The sequence below is a fragment of the Nilaparvata lugens genome, chromosome 6, assembly GCF_014356525.2.
Source record: "Nilaparvata lugens isolate BPH chromosome 6, ASM1435652v1, whole genome shotgun sequence".
Classification (NCBI taxonomy): domain Eukaryota; kingdom Metazoa; phylum Arthropoda; class Insecta; order Hemiptera; family Delphacidae; genus Nilaparvata; species Nilaparvata lugens.
Window position 1 is genome coordinate 4,851,679 of NC_052509.1, and position 17,844 is coordinate 4,869,522.

The 17,844-nt window shown below is 35.3% G+C and overlaps 2 protein-coding genes across 4 annotated transcripts; both read left to right on the top strand.

Moving 5' to 3' along the window:
• Window positions 1–7: 7 nt before the first annotated feature.
• On the top strand, window positions 8–17,364 carry LOC111046434 (zinc finger CCHC-type and RNA-binding motif-containing protein 1-like). Of its 3 annotated transcripts, XR_005571516.1 has the most exons (6): window positions 9–505; window positions 816–927; window positions 5,142–5,357; window positions 8,217–8,381; window positions 14,180–14,388; window positions 17,349–17,364. XR_005571516.1 is itself a non-coding variant. In XM_039429984.1 (5 exons), the coding sequence occupies exons 1-5, from the start codon at window positions 393–395 to the stop codon at window positions 14,321–14,323; spliced, it is 750 nt and encodes a 249-aa protein (XP_039285918.1). In that variant the 5' UTR covers window positions 8–392; the 3' UTR covers window positions 14,324–14,392. The 3 variants fall into 3 exon arrangements, 2 of the variants coding, with proteins under 2 accessions (XP_039285918.1, XP_039285917.1); XM_039429984.1 differs by lacking the exons at window positions 8,217–8,381; window positions 17,349–17,364 and adding an exon at window positions 10,736–10,900 and having other exon boundaries at window positions 8–505; window positions 14,180–14,392; XM_039429983.1 differs by lacking the exon at window positions 17,349–17,364 and having other exon boundaries at window positions 14,180–14,392.
• LOC111059181 (diphthine methyltransferase) lies at window positions 15,217–16,742 on the top strand. Its single transcript, XM_022346804.2, has one exon. The coding sequence runs from the start codon at window positions 15,597–15,599 to the stop codon at window positions 16,512–16,514; it is 918 nt and encodes a 305-aa protein (XP_022202496.2). The 5' UTR covers window positions 15,217–15,596; the 3' UTR covers window positions 16,515–16,742.
• Window positions 17,365–17,844: the final 480 nt, after the last annotated feature.

The following is a 17,844-nucleotide window of genomic DNA, read 5'->3' on the forward strand; positions in this document are numbered from 1 at the left end:
TCAGAATAAATCTGTCGTCTGTTCAAACTAACCTATAAAATATGCGACGCGACGCCGTAGTGAAGTAACCGTTGATATTTTTTGCTACAATATTTATTTACAGTTTACTCGTTATATTATTGAATAAAAATAACGATTTGCACATAAATTGGTTTAAGATTTAGATGACTTGTGGTGAATTAAGATGAGCAGTTATAGTATGATTGTTTCAATTTGTTGTTTTTGTAAAGCAAGAATAATATGATATTTTTTACATTACGGTACCGATACCTAGTTTTAGTTCACAAACAATTATTCATTCTATCAAATATAAATAATTGAAAGATTTCTCTCAATCTCTTAAAGTTAAAGTTTTAAATATTAACTGAAGTTTGAACCAACTTTTTTTAAAAATGAGTGGTGGACTAGCTCCAAGCAAAAGCACTGTATATGTTTCAAATCTTCCTTTCTCGTTGACCAATAATGATCTCCATAAAACTTTTGAAAAGTACGGTAAGGTAGTAAAGTAAGTAAATTTAAGGTAAATATAAATCTATACGGTAACCTACCTAGTCGTTTAATTTTTTGTAAACTTGCATGTGATAAACCTAAAAGATTATTTGAAAAAAATGAATCAAGATTTTTTTATAATTTCAATATTTAAAAAAACATACGATGTACTGTATTATTGTATTACTTTTCCAGTTTTTAATAACGACTAAGGTGTAAATGAACAAAGAACATAAAGATTTATTTATAACTTTATCATTAACTTTATTATTTTCAACACACACATTTTATATCGTACAACTATAAAATTTATTACCGTTTTGCAGGGTAACAATTGTGAAAGACAAGGTGACAAGGAGAAGTAAAGGTGTAGCTTTCATTCTTTTTCTAAATAAGGAAGATGCCAAAAAATGTGCTTCATCAATCAACGGTAAAGAAGTGAGTTCTCTATTTATTGCATTTTTAATTGGAATAAGATTCATGCTAAGTTGGAAGTTTTGCTTCAGTAATTAAGTCTATTCAGTCCATGACCGGTAGTAGCCTGATACTTACTTGATACTTGATGTCTGGGTCGTTGACTGGGGGTGCCAGATAGACCGCGTCGTTGTCGTGTACCCAGCCGGGTCATCCGGCAGTAAAAAGCGTCTCTTCGTCCAGTTCGTTGAGCGAGTACAAGGGCCGCTCAAGAAGTTGGGTTTTCAGGGCTTTCTCGAATCTCTTAAATTCCATTTCCTGAACATCGGTGGGAAGTTTGTTGAAGATCTTCAAAGCCGCTATCTGGAAGCTCTTCTGATTGCTTGTCAATCGAGTTCGTGGAATTTCCAGGTTCCCTGTTGTCTCCTTTTCATTTGTTCATTATTCTTCGTTCAAAATCGTGAGTACTGTTGAAAAAGTGTAAGATAACAACTCAATCTATTATTATTATTAATATTTCGTCAAAGTTTAAAACAACTAAAACCACAAATAACTTTAGATGGCTGTAGATAATAATAATAATAATAATAATAATAATAATAATAATAATAATAATAATAATAATAATGAGTTTCTGTTCATGGCGTGGTCATAGGTATGGCCACAAGTGAACAAGTCAAGAACATAAAAAACTGATAGTTGATGGACTGAAACTCCTAAATATGATGGACTGCAACTCCTTACTATGAAAGAGTCTCAAACTTCTCCACAAGTCCACTGGTTTCTCAGTCCTCTCTCAGTGATTACAGAGGGTAGTTGATTAGTTTCTCACGCAACAGCCTACAAGACTTTCTATACTCCAGCTCACGAACACAAATCGGCAGTTATTTTTATTTTTTTTCGAGTTTGTAAGGGGTAGCATTCATATGTTCTTGACAGTCTGGAGTAGGGCAGATCAATGTTGCCTCGTCTCCTGGTTTCGTGGTGGTGCAGCTGACCCCTCTCCGGGAAGGCATAATTTCACTCCTTAGGCCCTTTGCACACTGGGCCACCATGAAAGCGCTTCCACGGAAGCGCCACCACGTGGTAGCATTGTCTCTTATCTGTCACTGCACACTAGAGCCACCAGCCGAGCTTCTAGGAATGTGGTGGCTCGAGCTGCCGATTTTGTGTCGCCACCACGTCATACCATTTAGTATTATCTGTCATTGCACACTAGAGCCACCACCTACCAGCCACCAGAAAATCATCTCCAGTTCAGGTTCAATTCAAATCAAGTTTAGTAAAGTTGTCTGTTGAAGTCGTCGTAATGAATAGTGAACAATTTGATACAGAAAGGTTCATTCTTGAAGTTGAAAGCAGACTAGCTATATGGGATATGTCTTCAAAATTATATGCAGACCGGGATGTGAAGAAACATTCTTGGAGGGATCTTTTCATTGAAAAATATAACCTCACAGAAAATGAACAAAATAAATTTGGTAAGTTATATAACCACTTTTCTTGAGCATTATTCATTATATTATTCAACATATGCCAATAGTCCTGCTTCTTCCACGTCCATTCTTCAACTGATCATGAGTGACTAGTGAACTGGAGTCATGAGTCAAATGGTGGCTGTAGTGTGCAATGCTATCAAATTTTGATGGTGGCGCTTGCAAGGAAGCTTCCGTGGAAGCTCTTCCATGGTGGCCCAGTGTTCAAAGGGCCTTAGGAGCCGTAGGGAGCTATACATTTACTGACTATAGACTGTCAATATTCTCAAACATTTGAAAATTGGCCGGCAGTGCTCCAGGTAATGCGATGACGTGATAACACGGTTAACTTTCTTCTGTAGACGGAGAATCCTTTCACAGCTAACCGCATGGTCCCATAGTACTATTCCATAGCTTTACATATTACTGTGGAACAGCCAATGGTAGGCTGAAATTAAGTAGTTGGCAGGCACCGTCGCTTCAGTTTCCGCATCAAAAATGTCACCCTGGCCAGTCAATTGCACAACATGTCAATATGTCGCGATAGAGTAAGGTCCATCACAATCTAAAGGGCCGCACAACAGGCTTTACCAAATCTGCTACTTTTCCAATTTAGATTACAAATTTCCGAATTTGAATATAAAATATTCTACAGATGAAATAATTATTATTGTTAGGGGTGGACTCGCTTGCAAATTTTCCTCCCTTTTTCTTCTCTTCCTCTCACAACAATGCTGTCATTTAATGAAAATTAGTGTATAAGCCAGATTATATAAATTTGAATATAAAATATTCTACATATGAAATAAATATTATTGTTAGTGGTGGACTCGCTTGCAAATTTTCCTCCCTTTTTCTCCTCTTCGTCTCACAACAATGCTGTCATTTAATGAAAATTAGTGTATAAGTCAGATTATATTGTAACATACATCTATGTTACATTAGTAACATATCTAATCTAATCCCATCTTTTCCTTTTTCACTCCTCTTCACCTATCATTTCTTGCATTTATACCCTCTAGGCCTACCAGCCTATTAAATGGGAAACCATAGTTGGCTAGGCATTTTCCATCCTCCTTTCATTCTATTTAGCACAATCCACCATGAAGCATGTTTTTGTGTATATTTATTAGAAATTTGCATTTTGATTGTATTTTTTTGATGTTTTTGTGTTAAATAAAATTGAAAGAATAAGATGTTGATGTTGTCAATATCACTAAATTTATTATAATAAATTGTGTTGTTATCTTACACTTTTACAACATTACTCGCGTTTTTGTTGTTTTGGTGTTACGTGGCACTGAGCCACATTCTCAGCGTACAAGGAGGAGCTAGATACTCCTAGAGAAACACGTCTGACAAACAACAAAATCGTGAGTACTGTTGAAAAAGTGTAAGATAACAACACAATCTATTATTATTATTAATATCAACAGTTCAAGTAGGATGAAGACAAAAGAAGAAATTGGATTCACCATATTTGTTCAAAATCAATTTAAATTACAGAACCAGCTTTTATGGCAACGCCTGCCACATCATCTGAACTAATGAGGCAGGACTTCAGTTCAGCTGAAGATGTAGTAGGTGTTGCCATGATAGTTGGTTCTGTAATTTAGATTGATTTTGAACAAATATAGTGGTATTGAATAGAATAGAATAGCATTTTATTGGTCATAAAATATTCACATGAATACATGGACTTCGTCAATTTTTTAACCTAAAGTAAGTAAAACAAACACAAAAACACTAAGATCAGTCAGTATCAGAACAATAAAATAACACACGAATCACATAAAACGATTCCAATCTATTTAAAAATAGTCAAGTACGGTATACAAACATTCATCAATTAACACTACTTTCAATACTTTTTTAAATTGTGTGCATGTGAGTTCCTTCAAGTGGTCAGGTGTGGAGTTATATAATTTGATAGATGTGAAGTGCCAGTTTCTTTGTGATTTAGTTTGACTGTACAATGGAATTGTAAGTTTGTGTCTATTTCTTGTATTTAAACTATGGAAGCTATTAGAATCATACTTATTCAAATTGCCTTGTACATAACATAATATTTTGTAAGACATATAACGACGGCAACGTCAGGATACCTAGGTGAATAAAATAAGGTCTACAATGTGCATTATATGGTAGCTTGCATATTATTCTTATTGCTTTCTTTTGAAGAACAAAAATTGATTTGGCGTTTACACTGTTTGCCCAAAGCATTATTCCATAAGAAAGGAGACTCTGGATGTGTGCATAGTAAATATTCACAAGTACAGACACAACCACAGTTACACAAAGTCTCCGTAACATATACAATCCATTCGCCATCCTACCAGACAAATAGTCAATGTGTGCATCCCACGACAGACAAGGGTCAATAAAAACACCTAAAAACTTCAATGGAGTCTCACCCTTAATCTTTCTGAATGCCAAGTTAATGTCAGCGGTTTTACTATCATTGAGAGAAAGATTATTTGCTGCACACCAATCTTTTAGAACCAAATAACTTTGATTCCTCTCACTTTCAAGATCATGCTTTGAGGGGCAATTTATTTTTAAATCTATTGGCAACATGGCCACCCATAAAACAACGTCTTATTCTTCCAATTATGGAGAAATACCTCAACATATCATCCCATACAATCACATTATTGAGTGATTGATATTTATCATGAACCGTAATTATTAGCCTATTCATTATGATATCTTATATCTACAGAGTGACTAAAAATGTATGTTCAAACAATAATTTGATTGCAGATATTCGGTCGTACGTTAAAGAGCAGCATAGCGGTTGACAACGGTCGTAGCGCTGAGTTCATCCGGAGGAAGTCGTATCCGGACAAGAGTCGCTGCTACGAGTGCGGAGAGGACGGCCATCTCAGCTATGCCTGCCCCGCCAACCTGCTGGGGGAGCGACCGCCTCCACCCAAGAAGGAGCGCAAACGCAAGAAAAATAGTGGCGAACAGGGAAAGGTCAATATTTGTTATTTAAGGTCATTCATTCAATTATTTCATTCAGTAGCATAGAGTAAAGATAGCAGAAGAAGATATTTCATGGTAGAGGGCGTTTATGTTCCAAATTTTACTGTTTACTCAATAGAATAGAATAGAAAACCCGTTTATTGAATAAATAAGCTACCTTAAGCGAACCTCAAAGAGGCTGCTTGACGAGGTACCATATACAAAACATGTAAATTCAAATAAAAATATACATAAATATCAGTGGACGTTCTTTTTACAAGAATTTACTTAACAGTTAATATTATCATTAACTATTCATTAATTGCTACCCTTGTCTAACATGAGATATTTCTTATGCTATCTTTTCTCTATTCTCTATTAATTGTTGGCTCAGCTCCCAAAAATCTCAAAAGTTTTATAATGTATAGTCAACCTGAACTTACATACAAAAAATAGAACGAAATGAATTTTACTACAATACAATACATTAGTAATGAATTCCATTACGCTAGATCTAAAGTGTAATTATTCAACCAAATTTTTAAATTTCTTTTCAATAGAAATTATCATTCCATTTATCGGCTCAAGCCAATAGTCATAGTAGTTATTTTTCGTGCAGCTATGTGACGCTGATAGTCTCTCATACTATAGAAGGTGAGTCTCTCATCTATAGAGGTATAGAGAGAAGATGGCATAAGAAGATATCCCATGGTATAGGGTGTTTATGTTCTAAATTTCACTGTTAACTCAAGCCGATAGTCCTAGTTGCTATTTTTCTTGAAGCTGTATGACGCTGATAGTATCCAAGACTATAGAATGTCAGTATTATAGAGAGAAGATAGCAGAAAAATATATCCCATGGTATAGGGCGTTTATGTTCTAAATTTCACTGTTAACTAAAGCCGATAGTCCTAGTAGTTATTTTTCTTGAAGCTAATAGTCTCTCACACTATAGAAGTTCAGTAGTGTAGAGAGAAGATAACATAGGAAGATATGCCATGTTATAGGCGTTTATGTTCCAAATTTCACTGTTAACATAAGCCAATAGTCCTAGTAGTTATTTTCGAGAAGCTTATAGTGTCTCATACTATAGAATGTTAGTAGCATAGAGATAAGATAGCATAAGGTACCATGGTAGACAACGTAGCAAACCAATGTTAATCAGTTGCTGACTTTATATCGTGGACTTCTCTAAGCAAATGCAGAGAGATAAATTTTATGTTCTCACTACTGACCATAGAGAAAAGATAGCATAAGAAAATATCTCATGTTAGACACGGGTAGAAAACCAATGTTAATAAGGTAATGACTTTTTTAACATGGACCTCTGTAAGCAATATAATGTTCTCACTACTGACCATAGAGAAAAGATAGCATAAGAAAATATCTCATGTTAGACAAGGGTAGCAAACTAATGTCAATCAGTTGATGACTTCATAACGTGGACCTCTGTAAACAGACTAATTTCAATGTTCTCTCTACCGACCATACAGAAAAGATAGAATAAGGAGATATCCCATGGTATAGGCAGGCGCGGATCCATGGGGGGTCGCCACTTTTCCAAGTGAAGTTTGAAAAAATGTTGAGTATGCAGAAATAAGTATCATGACCTTGGCATTTTAATTATCAAATCCAAAAATTTAATTCATATTAAAAATAAAGCTCTAAAATGCTGTTTTAGATTAAAAACTTCTACAATTTTCTGAGTGTGGGGAGTCGAACGTCGGTGTCCCCTGGACGACCACCCCAATCGCCCTCCCCTTCAGATCAGCGTCCTGGATCCTCGCCCAGTGTCTCTGGGTATAGGACGTTTATTTTCCAAATTTCACTGTTTACTCAAGCTGACAATTCCAGTAGTTCTTTTTCGTGAAACTATGTGACGCTGGTAGTCTCTCAGTCATTTTCTCAGTACTCAGTCTCTCAGTACTTTGTCAGTCATACATCCGGCCTAAACTGTAATAATCGACAGATTAATCATTGAAGTCTTTAGCTTCAATCATTTGATTGGTAGGCAGATTTCCATCATTTTCTGTCCAGAGCTGTACCTTCCAGTTGGATGTAGCTCTGTATCCCTAGATCTTACTTCAGATATTGTAGCCGGGTCTTCCACGAGCCCTTTGTCCAATTATTATACCTTCCAGTATTCTTAACGTGAATTCGTTGTGTCTAATTACATGGCCAAGCCAAGAATGCCGTCTGTCATTTAGAATACGCAAAAGAGATCGCTTTTCCTCAACCCCTTGAAATACTTACAACAGTAATAGGCTTGAGTTAACAAAACATTGCAGATCCATTCCGAGTTGCGATATATTAACACATATTTTTGTATTTCACACGATATGCACTCAAATATTCAAGTAAATAATCAAATTATTTTACTCACTGACTGTAGTACTATCGACCGTCTCGCGATCATTTTCAGCAGTCAACACTGTCAACACAGTCAACAGACATCACGAGACGGTCGATAGTAATAATTTGAGTAAAAGAAATCTATTATTTACTTAAATATTTTATTGCATGTCATGTGAATGGTGGCATGCCTAAAGTGCTGAGAGTCCCATCTGACCGAAAGTGATAGAATTCCCAAACGACCGAGAATTTTTCTAGTTTTATCACAAATGACCGAAAGCGTTCGGCCACTGATTACTATTAAATCAACTAATTCTATCATTGACTTTTGTGTAATCTGTAGCCTATTATTTTTGCTCTGTTGTAATTTTTCATTTACTGACATTGTTATAACATTGTTCAATGTTCTCGGCAATAAAGATTTAGTTTAGATTTTTAGATCTTTTCCAAACATAATAACTGATTACTTTTAAAATTTGAATTGTAAGGGTGTTACAAAGATTTTCCTCTAATTTGCAGAGCAATGCACAATTCTATGACGACTCAGACGATGATGATTGGCGTGACTGTACTCCCAAAAAGTCGTCAAAAGTGTCAAAAACTAATGACACTGATGAAGAGGACACACCTAATGACAGTTATGATCCCGATGATGAAACGTTAAGTGCTGCCATACAGCATGAGGTATGTTGAGTTAATTTGATACTATTGATAATACTCATCTATTTTACTATCCATGACGAACTGCTAGTTAATAACTCCACTAAACTAGCTAGCACCCACTGCCCACCTAAACAGGGGGAGCTGGAACTTGTCAAAAAATCTAAATGGTCGAACAAAATAGACACAACCCACAGTAACAAATACAAGATACAGGCAAAGAAAGCATTTCACAATTCATGTGGAGTAATGTTGAATGTACTCTTCCTTCGTGTAGAAAACACTCTTGGAGAAATCTTTCTTTAATTGAGATCTAAAGTAGCGTTCATTCATACTCTTCATGAAATCAGGTAAAATATTATATAATTGGATGCCATAGCTTCTGACGCCTCTGTTATAGAAAGTGGAGCGATGCATCTCATCTCTCAACTAGTGTTTATTCCTGGTATTATGAAAATGAATATCATCACCACGAGTAAATAACATTATAATAGTAGCTCATTTTCGAATCCCGAAAACCTCAACAGAGTCAGATGAACTAACTCAAAATATTCTAAATATAAGTGATTTTTACACATAATATTATTCGTCTTTAGACGGCTTATATTCTTCAAGCAAGTCTTAATTCCTGAATATTCTGAAGCTTAAGCCCCATGCAAATACTAGCATAGAAAACCTTTAAATTAAGGAACTTATGAAAAAAATTAAATTTCAAATTCTTTCGTTTTCATCAAGTAATAGACAGAAAATGATCAAATTTGGTACAGAGATAGGGTCTACAATTTTTGTGATGAGGTGACTTTAATATTTCATCAAAGATACGCCCAAAATCAGCGTTTTTCTCAGCTTTTCTGCGTTTTCTCAGTACGTTGACTTTCTGATGGAATGCTCAAATGAAAAATGCAGGCGAGCGAAGCGAGCCCGCTGATCCCATTTTCGGACGATCCAGTCGGGGGTCCAGGGGGCGAAGCCCCTCTGCTAGACGGATATGGCTAGCCTGATGGCTAGTTAGAAATAAAGCTCTAAAATGCTGTTTTAGATTAAAAACTTGAACAATTTCCGGGTATGTGGAGTCGAACGTCGGTGGTCCCCTGGACGACCACCCCAATCGCCCTTCCCTCAGATCAGCGTCCTGGATCCTCGCCCAGTGTCTCTGGATATAGGACGTTTATTTTCCAAATTTCACTGTTTACTCAAGCTGACAATTCCAGTAGTTCTTTTTCGTGAAGCTATGTGACGCTGGTAGTCTCTCAGTCATTTTCTCAGTACTCAGTCTCTCAGTACTTTGTCAGTCATACATCCGGCCTAAACTGTAATAATCGACAGATTAATCATTGAAGTCTTTAGCTTCAATCATTTGATTGGTAGGCAGATTTCCATCATTTTCTGTCCAGAGCTGTACCTTCCAGTTGGATGTAGCTCTGTATCCCTAGATCTTACTTCAGATATTGTAGCCGGGGTCTCCCACGAGCACTTTGTCCAATTATTATACCTTCCAGTATTCTTAACGTGAATCCGTTGTGTCTAATCACATGGCCAAGCCAAGAATGCTGTCTGTCATTTACAATACGCAAAATATATCGCTTTTCCTCAACCCCTTGAAATACTCACAACAGTAATAGGCTTGAGTTAAGAAAACATTGCAGATCCATTCCGAGTTGCGATTTATTAACACATATTTTTCTATGTATTTCACACGATATTCACTCAAATATTCAAGTAAATAATCAAATTATTTTACTCACTGACTGTAGTACTATCGACCGTCTCGCGATCATTTTCAGCAGTCAACACTGTCAACACAGTCAACAGAGATCACGAGACGGTCGATAGTAATAACTTTTTGAGTAAAAGAAATCTATTATTTACTTAAATATTTTATTGTATGTCATGTGAATGGTGGCATGCCTAAAGTGCTGAGAGTCCCATCTGACCGAAAGTGATAGAATTCCCAAACGACCGAGAATTTTTCTAGTTTTATCACAAATGACCGAAAGCGTTCGGCCAAATGGAAAAAATAATTTTTGGGCTGGATAGGAATTCTATCACTTTCGGTCATTTGGGATTCGGTCGATTGGGACCCCATGGTGTGAAATACATAGAAAAAAGTGTTTAAAAATTGCAATTTGGAAAATTGATTACTATTAAATCATCTAATTCTATCATTGACTTTTGTGTAATTTGTTTGTGTAATTTGTAGCCTATTATTTTTGCTCTGTTGTAATTTTTCATTTACTGACATTGTTATAACATTGTTCAATGTTTTCGGAAATAAAGATTTAGTTTAGATTTTTAGATCTTTTCCAAACATAATAACTGATTACTTTTAAAATTTGAATATTGTAAGGGTGTTACAAAGATTTTCCTCTAATTTGCAGAGCAATGCACAATTCTATGATGACTCAGACGATGATGATTGGCGTGACTGTACTCCCAAAAAGTCGTCTAAAGTGTCAAAAACTAATGACACCGATGAAGAGGACACACCTAATAACAGTTATGATCCCGATGATGAAACGTTAAGTGCTGCCATACAGCATGAGGTATGTTGAGTTAATTTGATACTTTATTAATAATACTCATCTATTTTGCTATACATGACAAACTGCTAGTTAATAACCCCACTAAACTAGCTAGCACCCACTGCCCACCTAAACAGGGGGAGCTGGAACTTGTCAAAAAATCTTGATGGTCGAACAAAATAGACACAGCCCACAGTAACAAAAACAAGACACAGGAAAATAAAACATTATGCAATTTATGTAGAGTAATGATCAATGTACTCTTCTCTTGTGTAGAAAGCACTCTTGGAAAAATCTATTTTTAATTGAGATCTAAACTCGCGTTCATTCATATTATGTATGAAATCAGGTAAAATATTATATAATTGGATGCCACAGCTTCTGACGCCTCTCTTATAGAAAGTGGAGCGATGCATCTCATCTCTCAAAAGTGTTTATTCCTGGTACTATGAAAATGAATATCATCACGAGTAAAATAACATTGATTCCTCTTAACAAAACAAATGGCCTCCAGAATGTAGACACTAGGTAAAGGAAGTATGTTTAAACTTTTGAAATAGGGTCTACAGCTATCCCTTTGTGACTCCGCAACCATTACCCTAATAGCCCATTTTTGAACCCTGAAAACCTCAACAGAGTCAGATGAACTAGAGTATTACAAACTAGTTATCACGCGTGTGCTTTCGCATTTTTACTTTCCTTGCCCTATTATCATAGGTAAGGAAAGTATTGCTTTCCAAAAAAAATTATGGCACCCCAATTTGTAAATTTCTATACGTTTCAAGGTCCCCCGAGTCCAGAAAAGTGGTTTTCGGGTATTGGTCTGTATGTGTGTGTGTGTGTGTGTGTGTATGTGCGTCTGTGTAAACGATATCTCATCTCCCAATCAACGGAATGACTTGAAATTTGGAACTTAAGGTCCTTACACTATAAGGATCCGACACGAACAATTTCGATCAAATGCAATTCAAGATGGCGGCTAAAATGGCGAAAATGTTGTCAAAAACAGGGTTTTTCGCGATTTTCTCGAAAATGGCTCCAGCGATTTTGATCAAATTCATACCTAAAATAGTCTTTGATAAGCTATATCAACTGCCACAAGTCCCATATCTGTAAAAATTTCAGGAGCTCCGCCCCATCTATGCAAAGTTTGATTTTAGATTTCCAATTATCAGGTCTCAGATATAATTTAAACGAAAAATTTCTAGTGGAAAAGATTGAGCATGAAAATCTCTTCAATTAATGTTCAGTAACATTTTCACCTAAAATTGAAAATAATCTTGAAATTTGAGAAAATGTGATTATTCAATTGCAAACTGTTTGCAACTGTTGATTCTATTAAATCATTCACTATTAAGAGAAAGCAGATCTCGTGTGTATCCAGCGTTATTGTCCTATCACCAGCTGGCTCAAATCTTTGAATAGTAGACTTGAGATGCGCGGAAACACTAGCGTTACGTGATCAATTTTCATAACGGCAAGGAAAGTTATGTGAGTGCGCCACACCAGATTTTTAAATCTATTTTCAACACTCCACACCAGTGTTGAAAATGGATTTGAAAATCCGAAAGCACTCCACACTCGGGTACTAGTTTTTAATAACTATTATTCGAAACATTTGACTGAAGTGTCGTCAAAAATAGTTCAAAAACAAACTTTTATAATGTTTTTGCTGATGATGATACTCTAATGATCTCTAGCCTTGTGCGTGGGTAATGAAACGGATGATGATGAGATATGAGTGTACCTACAGCTTGAGGTGGGCTCCGAACCACCAGAAAGCAATTTTTGAGCTCATGAATGGTATTTATAGTGAGGTCCAAGTTATAATGGCATTGGAGAAAGATAGGAGAAAAACGTTGCCGAACCTCTGTCTTGTCAATGCCTTCTATAGACGGTAGCAGATACAGGTTTTTGATGTAATAATAACGGTTCATTCTCGTTTAAAATAGTCAATATATTTTATTAAGCAAGAAATTATTTTTTTAAATAATTCCATAATGAATTTACAAAATTAAGATTAAATATTTTGTTAATTAATTATAAATTCTACATTGTTAAAAGACGATCAGGCAACAGAGCAAAGCGAGAAAGAGATAGCGCTATCCGCTTTGTTGAATGAAAGACAAGGATAGCAATACCATTGCTAAACACTGCCATTATAACGTGGACCTCACTATAGAGGAGTCTGGCTCCTCCATTTAGAGGAGTGGTACGGTATGTTGTGTTGTCATGATCTTAGTTATTGTAATGAATATTTATTTGTGATCATTTTTGTAACGTGTGTATTGAGCATGCTTTTTTAGGGCTTGTTGTATTTTATTTTATACTAGCAGTAACCCGTGCTTCGCAAGAGTCTAATCAAAAACTTGGCAAACTGAAAACCTGACCTACTGAAATCTTGAATAGTCCTACAACCATCCTCGGTAAATAAGGAAATATCGGGGCACCGAGCTTCCCTCGTTATTTTTTATTATTGAAAAACAGAACACAATTCTCTAAAATGATCGTTCTTATATTTTACAGCTGGCTATATGTCAGCTTATGAATTTCGGGGATGCGATATTTTGATTTTCTACAGACTCACACCCTCACTCACTTTTTTACTATCCACAGACGACGAAAGTCTCAGCTGTTTCAGCCAAGGATGAATTATCCTTTTAATGTCGTTCAGCGAGTTTTCCCAAGGATGAGACCTAGTGCAATCGAATTTTTATATCATAAATCTACTATGTTCCAAATTTCGTGAGAATTTTAGAGCCGTTTTCGACGAGATCCGTTAAACATAAATAACCATAAATATAAATAACCAAATATAAAAAATAAATATAAATAAACAAATATAAAAAATAAATATAAATAACCAAACATAAAAATATATACAGAAATTGCTCGCTTAATATAATAGGATATTCCTGAAAAATTCTATGTTAATAAGTCAAGCGGTTCAGACGTGGTGATGCGTCATTCGTGGATTTCCTATCCGTGTATAAGCCAATTCTTTCCTTTATTATATTATAGATAAGCTGTATTGATTTGAGTTCGGGGTTGTCCTCTTGATTGGGGTTTTATTGTTTTTTGAAATTGTTAATTATATTCAGTCAGCTTCTTGATCAATCAAATTATTGTGTTGTATGTTATGGTAGTATATTGTTTCTCTTGAATTTCATTGTACGTGTTTATTACTCTCTCGTGTTTCAAACCCTCTTGATTCAACTTGAAATCTTTGTTACGTTGATTCGCCGACTTTTAATAGATATAGGTACTAACATATCTGTTTTCATTTTCTATCATTTCCAGCAAGAGCTAGCCGAAATCGAGAAATACAGGTACAAGGTGGCTACAGGAAATTATTCTGAGGAAAATACAGACAATTCAGTATTGAAGAAGAAACGATTCAAAAAAGATTCTTATTTCAGTGACGAAGAGGAGATCAGTGATTAATTTGTGAAGAGATGGAATGAGAAAACTATTTGAAGATTTTTTGCTGTGAATATATTATATTTTTTGTAAGTATGGTAAGTTTTCCACCTATTCACTTCTTTTAGGAGACAATATTATAATTTAATTATTTATCTGAACAAAAACAAGTAGAGTTACAAAGATATAAATTATTACAATTAGTTTTTTGTACGGTTATCTAGTGCAGCAGAACACCAAGTTGTACAATACAGATAGGGTCTCTTCACATTTAGCTACGCTACGTTGAGATATGTTTTTGGAACACGTAGCTTTAGCCGTCCTATCTCCCAAAATAATTGAAAATCACGCTACGCTGGTGGAGTCAACATTAGGAGATAGGATGTATTTCAGCGTAGCGTAGCTAAATGTGATTGGACTCATTATATTAGCTATCAATAATTCTCTCCACTGTCATTTTATTGCACAGGAAAACATAGTTATTCATTGGATATTATATTTTATATAATCCTTGAAATAATTAAATAGGTGCACTACCGTATTTGCCCTAAATTAATTTTTATGAACTCAATTCACAATATTATTTTTTCTATATACAATATTATTCAACATAAATTTATTCCACTGTTTTGTCTCTAATATCTTTTCATACGCTTGAGTACGGGTTTTTAATTAATTTTTTATTTTTGTTTATATTTTTTATAAAGTTGTAATAATCTAAGTGCCGGGTGAACAACAGCCGGTTAAATTTTAACCGTGATCAATTCTACAAGAACCAATCAGAGAAGCCGTCTTATCGGAAAGGTCTTCTCTGATTGTTTCGTTATCGTAAAATTAATCACGGTTAAAATTTAACCGGCTGTTGTTCACCCGGCACTTAGATTTACAACTTTATAAAAAATATAAACAAAAATTAAAACTCAATTAAAAAAATGGCTGTTATGCAACCGGGCCTTACTATAGTAGGCTATATTATCGATTGACAGATATCGATAGTGTCGACGACAGACAAGGTATCGATTGATGAGATATCGATACCTTAGCTTGCATATATCGATATAAAATACTTGTCGATATATCGATGTTAACAGAAAATTTGAGGTTATGATTAGAATCATCAGTATCACAACATTACAACGTGAAAGGTTTTACTTCTAGTTTATTAATGTATTTATCTTACTTTTAATAGTTTATTTATCAATTTAGTGCTGTTAACTATCGTAATATTTAAATTATCATCGAGTGTGTAAGATCATCTTTACAAGAATCCAAAATCTACACTGATAACTCTTCAAATATGAAAGAAATTCGCCCTCAATTCTGGTGGGACACCGTTTATAGTGCAGATTCAGTTGAATGGTGTCCTGATGAAGAATTCGCGCACTTATTACTCTGTGGAACTTACAAACTTGAGGAGAATAACTCAGAAAGTGGCAGCAAAGTACCTCAAACAAGGGTTGGTTTGCTACATCTTATGAGATTATCTAAAACAACGATGGGGTTGGAACTTGTAAAAACTTTAGAGACAAAAGGAATTTTAGATATCAAATGGTCTCCGTTTCGTGTTGATGGTAGGGTGGGGTTTGCGATTGCTGATGCTGTAGGATGTGTTTCTCTTTACACCATCATTGAATCTGAGGGTAATTATGATTCGTTGCTTGTAAGCGAGTGTAATATCAAGCATGGTGACGAGGAAAACATTGCTTTATCGTTAGATTGGTCCCAAGCTAGTGAAGGTAGACTAGCTGTTAGTGATAGTAAAGGTTATGTTTCAATCCTGACTTTGAACACAACTGAGTTTTATGTAACAAGCCAATGGAACGCACACAGTTTTGAGGCATGGATTGTCGCGTTTGATTTCATTAATGATTCTGTTGTTTACTCAGGGGGAGACGATAGTAAAATGTGTGTGTTCGATGTTAGAAGCCCTGAACAAGCGGTGAAAGTTTCTAGTAAATCAGTGAATATGTCAGGTGTGACAAGTTTACAATCTAGTAGTGAAGGGATGCTAGCATCTGGGAGTTACGATGAGTCAGTACACATCTGGGACAGCAGGTCGATGAGAAGGAGTGTTGGGAGTTTGGATTCTTCTGGGGGAGGGGTGTGGCGATTGAAGTGGTATCCCATAGACAAATCGACCAGAAAAGACTATCTTCTAGCTGCTTGTATGCATGGAGGATTCAAATTATTGACTGTCGACAAACTGAGGATATAAATGTAGTAGCAAGTTTTACTGAACATGAAAGTCTTGCCTATGGAGCAGATTGGTGTTATTTACCTAAATTTCCGAATTCCTCCAGGATCTTGGATAAGTTTTATAAAAAGAATGTATCAGATAAAGAATATCTGGACATTATTGCTACATGCTCCTTCTATGACCACAAGCTTTGTCTTTCAACTATTGATATAGATTGAACTAAATAAAGTTATTTTGTTGATTTAATTTGTAGTTTAATAGTTCGCCTTCAGTGATAATAGTATACGTTCAAAAAATGATTACATTTACATCATAATGTAACATCCACGTTTACATCATGTGCCTCTTATAAGAGTAAAATTTCCAAAGTGAGGTCCACGTTATAATGACAGTGTTTGATTAGTAATGGTATTGCTATCCTTGTTTATCATCCAACAAAGCGGATAGCGCTATCTCTTTCTTGCTTCGCTCTATTGCCAGATCGTCTTTTAACAATCTAGAATTAACCATTAATAAAATATTTCATCTTAATTATGAAAATTCATTGTGACATTATTGAAAAATATAATTTTGTGTTTAAGAAGATATATTTGATTATCTAAATCAAGAATTAACAGTTAATATTACATTAATAAATCTGAATCAGCTACCGTCTATAGAAGGCATTGACAAAGGTTGTCAACGTTTTTCTCCCATCTTTCTCCACTGCCATTATAACGTGGACCTCACTATATCAGTTACTTCATAATGCCTCTCAGAAGAGTGACATTTCTATTAATATTAGTTTAATGATAAGTTTTTCCAATTGAAAAAATGAATGAGAGTGTTTTAAGGAGTACTTTTTTTCCATAGAGGACGGCTGTGCAATTACACACAGATATGAGCCTAGGAAGCTGAGCCTACCTTGTGTGGAACTGTCCATCCCTGAGTTTGAATCCCATCCATGTAGAGGGCATGTTTGACATTTTTGTACGTCCCCGGCATAGCCACACCATAGAGGAAAGATAGCATAAGACGATATCACAAGGTTTAGGTCTTTTATGTTCCAAATTTCAAGCTGATTTTTTGTTTACGAAACCCGATTACTGTCGACTAGTTTATTCTTTATTGATTGATACAATAAGTACATCATCAAAATGATAGGGAGAGAAAAATAAGGTAACCTTGTGCTATTCCTCTCCCAAATTTAGAAAGGTTACACATAGTCCGAAATAGGTTAAGTCTTGTAGTTGTTCACTTCACAAAGTTTTCAGTCATTAATTATTTTCATTAAGTAGATTATTAAACTACAGTTCATTATTACTGATTTGGCCGTGTGAGAGTGTAAAGGTGCGTACAGATATACGCG

Coding starts and splice junctions, on each gene's coding strand:
- LOC111046434 (XM_039429984.1), top strand. CDS start 393: ATGAGTGGTGGACTAGCTCCAAGCAAAAGCACTGTATATGTTTCAAAT. Junction 506..815: donor AAGTACGGTAAGGTAGTAAA/GTAAGTAAATTT, acceptor ACCGTTTTGCAG/GGTAACAATTGTGAAAGACA. Junction 5,358..10,735: donor ATAGTGGCGAACAGGGAAAG/GTCAATATTTGT, acceptor TCTAATTTGCAG/AGCAATGCACAATTCTATGA.
- LOC111059181 (XM_022346804.2), top strand. CDS start 15,597: ATGAAAGAAATTCGCCCTCAATTCTGGTGGGACACCGTTTATAGTGCA.